The sequence below is a fragment of the Branchiostoma belcheri genome, unplaced genomic scaffold, assembly GCF_001625305.1.
Source record: "Branchiostoma belcheri isolate BF01 breed outbred unplaced genomic scaffold, Haploidv18h27 scaffold8, whole genome shotgun sequence".
In the NCBI taxonomy this organism is placed as follows: Eukaryota; Metazoa; Chordata; class Leptocardii; order Amphioxiformes; family Branchiostomatidae; genus Branchiostoma; species Branchiostoma belcheri.
In genome coordinates this window covers 152,583-156,499 of record NW_017804464.1, presented here as the reverse complement: position 1 = coordinate 156,499, position 3,917 = coordinate 152,583, and the positions used below count along the sequence as shown (strand labels likewise).

Here is a 3,917-nt window from a genome sequence, read left to right as displayed (position 1 = left end):
TATAGCACAAAAGGCGGAATGAACACTGCAATACATTGTAAAACACTGTGTAATAGTTAACTTAAAACATTACAATGCCATAGAGCATCGCTATTTTCAGCACTGGCTCTGATGACAATAATGAGAAGGAACATATACCGACGGCGCATGACGCCCTTTGAAAAATCATTTCGTTTTGTCCATTACCCCAGAAGTTTTATCTCAAAAAACAAGACGCGAAACTGTACGTGGGATCCGAAATTGAAGCCATTGCCCGCGAAAGAGGTTACTGACCTCGTCTGTTAAGTAGACCGCGAAGAATCATTTTCTGTAGCTCCATTAGCGTTATTAGCCATGGTGAGGCGGACTCTTGTACTGACGCAGTGTATCTGAAGGGTAATTAATAGGTACCTCCTATCAATCAGGCCTTTCAGTCGGTGGAGTGAAAATCCGATATGACCTTTTTTTCTCCTTCCCCATCCCACACATTTTACATTCCATTTTTTTCCCATCCCATACATACAGATTATCTCTACTCTAGTGTGAAGAATTACTTTCAAAAGTGGTTCATTGAAATGCGTCAACTAGACTGACTTAAGGGTCAGTGACCTGACTGATGTATATGGTGTAATAAAGCCTTGTCAGTTGCTATTTTTCATTTGCTTTAACCACCGAATAAAACCACCGAGTGAGCGTAGCGGTGGACTTCCTCACCTAGAATATTTTTTTGTTTTTGTTTAGCTGCCTTGATACCTTTAAGGTGACATCCCGTCTATAGTTTTCAAATGTTGTGTCAGAAAAGATATCGTCTGCAACTGGCAAAATTTCGATGTAGCATTCACCAATGATCCAAAGAAAACAGTGAAAAAAAATCTGGGTTATGCACAGACGCTGTACGTTACTAACCACGTGTTTCTGTCTGTACGATGTTATATAGGAGTTTTCTTTTACACAACCAAACTTATCTTTCGGTGTCTATCAGAAATCTTCGTCAGAGTTCTGACTGGAGATCTGCTTCCCGCCGCTATATGTAGCCGATGTAGGTGGCGCTTTTGCTGAACACAATCCCAAACGTGGCTTACTTTGGACCCCCCCCCCCTCTCGTCCAGGTTCCTCGTTATCTTCTGTAGACACCTGATATCCGATAGACACCGAAATGTAAGCAAGGTATACATAATACAAGTTTGGTTGTGTAAAATAAAACTCCTATATCCTTTATACTTAACCAACCTGATGAAACTATGTTCGGACGTTTTGCAGGCCGTGGCCTCGGTCCTGGCAATCATTGCCGTGTTGGGGATTGTGAATAACTCCACCACCCTGTACCTCGTTGGGCGGTACAGCCAGCTGCGAACACCCTTCAACATGCTGGTGGTGAACCTCACGGTCAGCGACCTGCTGGTGTGCGTCCTCGGCACGCCCTTCAGCTTTGTCTCTAGTCTGAAGGGCCGGTGGATGTTCGGGCGTGCCGGCTGTGTGTGGTACGGCTTCATCAACAGTCTGCTGGGTGAGACTTAACACTGTACAAAATCCATTCTTTTGTGCACACCTTATAGCATGCGTAAAGATTCCGCTTCTTCTCTCGTATGTACACATGCGCATGTTTACGGTGTACTTAAACCATATTCATACGCCACACCTCCCCCCCCTCCGAAAGTGGGCACGGGCTTTTGAGGCCCGCGCCCACTTTCATCTCGGATAACGCCTGAACGGCTTGCGCTAGAACAGTCAAATTGGGTGACTTTACCTAAAATACATCTGGCATCCTGATTTTTCGTGTTGCCATGGCAACGGGTACATGATATATCTGACGTATGTTTCACCGGTCTGCCCCCAGGTATCGTGTCCCTGACCACCTTGACAGTCATCTCCTACGAGCGCCACCAGATGATGAAGCGGCCCCCAAACGCACCCAAGCTGTCCTACCGCTGGGTGGCACTTTCCGTGCTGTTCGTCTGGGTCTACAGCCTGCTCTGGACGGTCCCGCCGTTGATGGGGTGGAGCAGCTACGGTCCCGAGTCTCACGGCGTGAGCTGCTCGGTCAACTGGGTGTCGCGCACCGCCAACGATACCTCCTACATCGTGGCGTTCTTCGTGGGCTGCCTGGCTGTTCCTGTCGCCGTCATAGTTGTCTCCTACACCCGTCTGGTCCTACATGTGCGGCGGGTAAGTGGCGTTTGTGTGGTGTGTGTTTGTGTGATGTGTGTCAAGTTGTGTGGTGTTTCTGTGTGCGTGGTGTGTGTGAGCTTTGTGTGAGCTTTTTTTTAATACGAACTACAAAGCTTCACTTATTTACAGGCACAAGAGCAGCTGCCAGATGCACCTCCACAGCTGGGAGGTGCCGCCCAGCAGTCCAGCATCACCCGGCGTGAGAAGAGAGTGACGTGGATGGTGGTGGTGATGGTGGTGTGTTTCGTGTTGTGCTGGCTGCCGTACGGCGTCATGGCGCTGGTCGTGACGTTCGGCGGAGAGGAGATGGTGACCCCGGAGGCGGCCATGGTGCCCTCGCTGTTCGCCAAGTCCAGCGTGGCGTACAACGCCGGCATCTACGTCGCCATGAACAGCCAGGTAGGCCGGAATTGGACGCAAATATTGAGTAGTAGGATCTCTGGCAGATGTGCATGAACTTTATTACCTTTGTCAGAAGGTTATGTTTTGGTACCGGTTGTTTGTGTATCCAATCAAGAAGGTTGTTGATCCAATGTAGTAACGCAACGTTTCATACTTACAGTTCCGGAGGTGTTTTTTGAGCTGCTTCAAGTGCCGGTCCCTGCAGCCGGACCGCACGTCCCAGCAGTACGCCTGCAAGAACAGCCAAGTCGGTGTCTCGACCTGCAGTACACAAGTGGATCGCAACAACAGCTCGGGCGCTGCTGCCACGTGTAATGCGCAAGCTAATGGTTCAAACTCTGCTGGGCGCAGTGCAGATAGTAATCCGGGGTTTAAGAAGCCCCACCATTACGGTTTCCACTTACTAAAATCTGTCCCATATCAGAGGGTGAAGAGTAAAAAAAGTTGAAAGGCCGCCAAAAGCATCTTTCTTTCTCCCTTATACTCTTATCCCAAATCTCTCTACCAAGGTGGCAAGGTGGCTTCATGGTTATCAATATGGTTGTTGACTAAAAATCCTAGTTTTCTGAGTTCGAATCCCCGTCAGGCCGCAACGTTGGGCCCTTGGGAAAGACTCTTTACACTTATTTCCTCACTTGGCTAAGGTGTACCTAGCTTCGGTTAGGGACAGTCATCCTCTCGGATAGGACGTAAAGCCAGAGGTCCAGTGTTTGAGGAGATCTAGAGCCACTACCTTTAGCATCTTAAAAGATCCCACCACACTTATACGAAAAGAGAAGGGGTCCTCGTGTGCGTGGTTGAAAACGTACAGCCTGGTCTTCACGAATCTGTTTATTTATCTGTTTATCTATTTATTTATCTGTACTGGTAGGGGTTTAGGTCCTACCGATATTTATATGTGCCAATTTTTATTTGTGGCGGTAATAATGACGGTTAGTAAAAGTATTTCGATGTTTAACGAAAGTAATTTTAATAATGATGGTTAGTAAAAGTAATTCAATGGTTAATGAAAGTATTTTCACTTGTTTGATATTAAAGTAATATGTGAACCAAGTTACTGTTTGAATTGAATAATTAATCTTTATCGTCAAATATTGTTGCAACAGTCCAAATGTGTATTCTGTATTATGTGTGTACTATTCTATGTGGTCTATTTTATGTGAACTATTAATATTCTTCTTGTAATTATTTCCTTAAGATGACTTCCCTTCAATTTAGATGCTTCAGTATTTTCCAATGGTGTTTAACTTCTGTATTTAGCTAATGTCTGGTAGTTACAGTTCTGTAAAAAAATCCCAACATTGAAAACTATTTTTAATTTCAACAACAAACTTTAAGAAAGAAAGCGTTTTTCTAAAGACTTGGAT

The 3,917-nt window shown here is 45.8% G+C and overlaps 1 protein-coding gene across 1 annotated transcript in view; it reads left to right on the top strand.

The window, feature by feature from the left end:
• Positions 1 to 3,466, top strand: part of LOC109486426 (pinopsin-like) — an 8,583-nt gene extending 5,117 nt beyond the window's left edge. Inside the window, exons 2-5 of the mRNA XM_019790260.1 lie at positions 1,240 to 1,486; positions 1,817 to 2,145; positions 2,278 to 2,547; positions 2,711 to 3,466. Coding sequence (XP_019645819.1) covers positions 1,240 to 1,486; positions 1,817 to 2,145; positions 2,278 to 2,547; positions 2,711 to 2,998 — 1,134 coding nt within the window. The 3' untranslated portion in view covers positions 2,999 to 3,466. The remainder of the gene's footprint in view (positions 1 to 1,239; positions 1,487 to 1,816; positions 2,146 to 2,277; positions 2,548 to 2,710) is intronic.
• Positions 3,467 to 3,917: the final 451 nt, after the last annotated feature.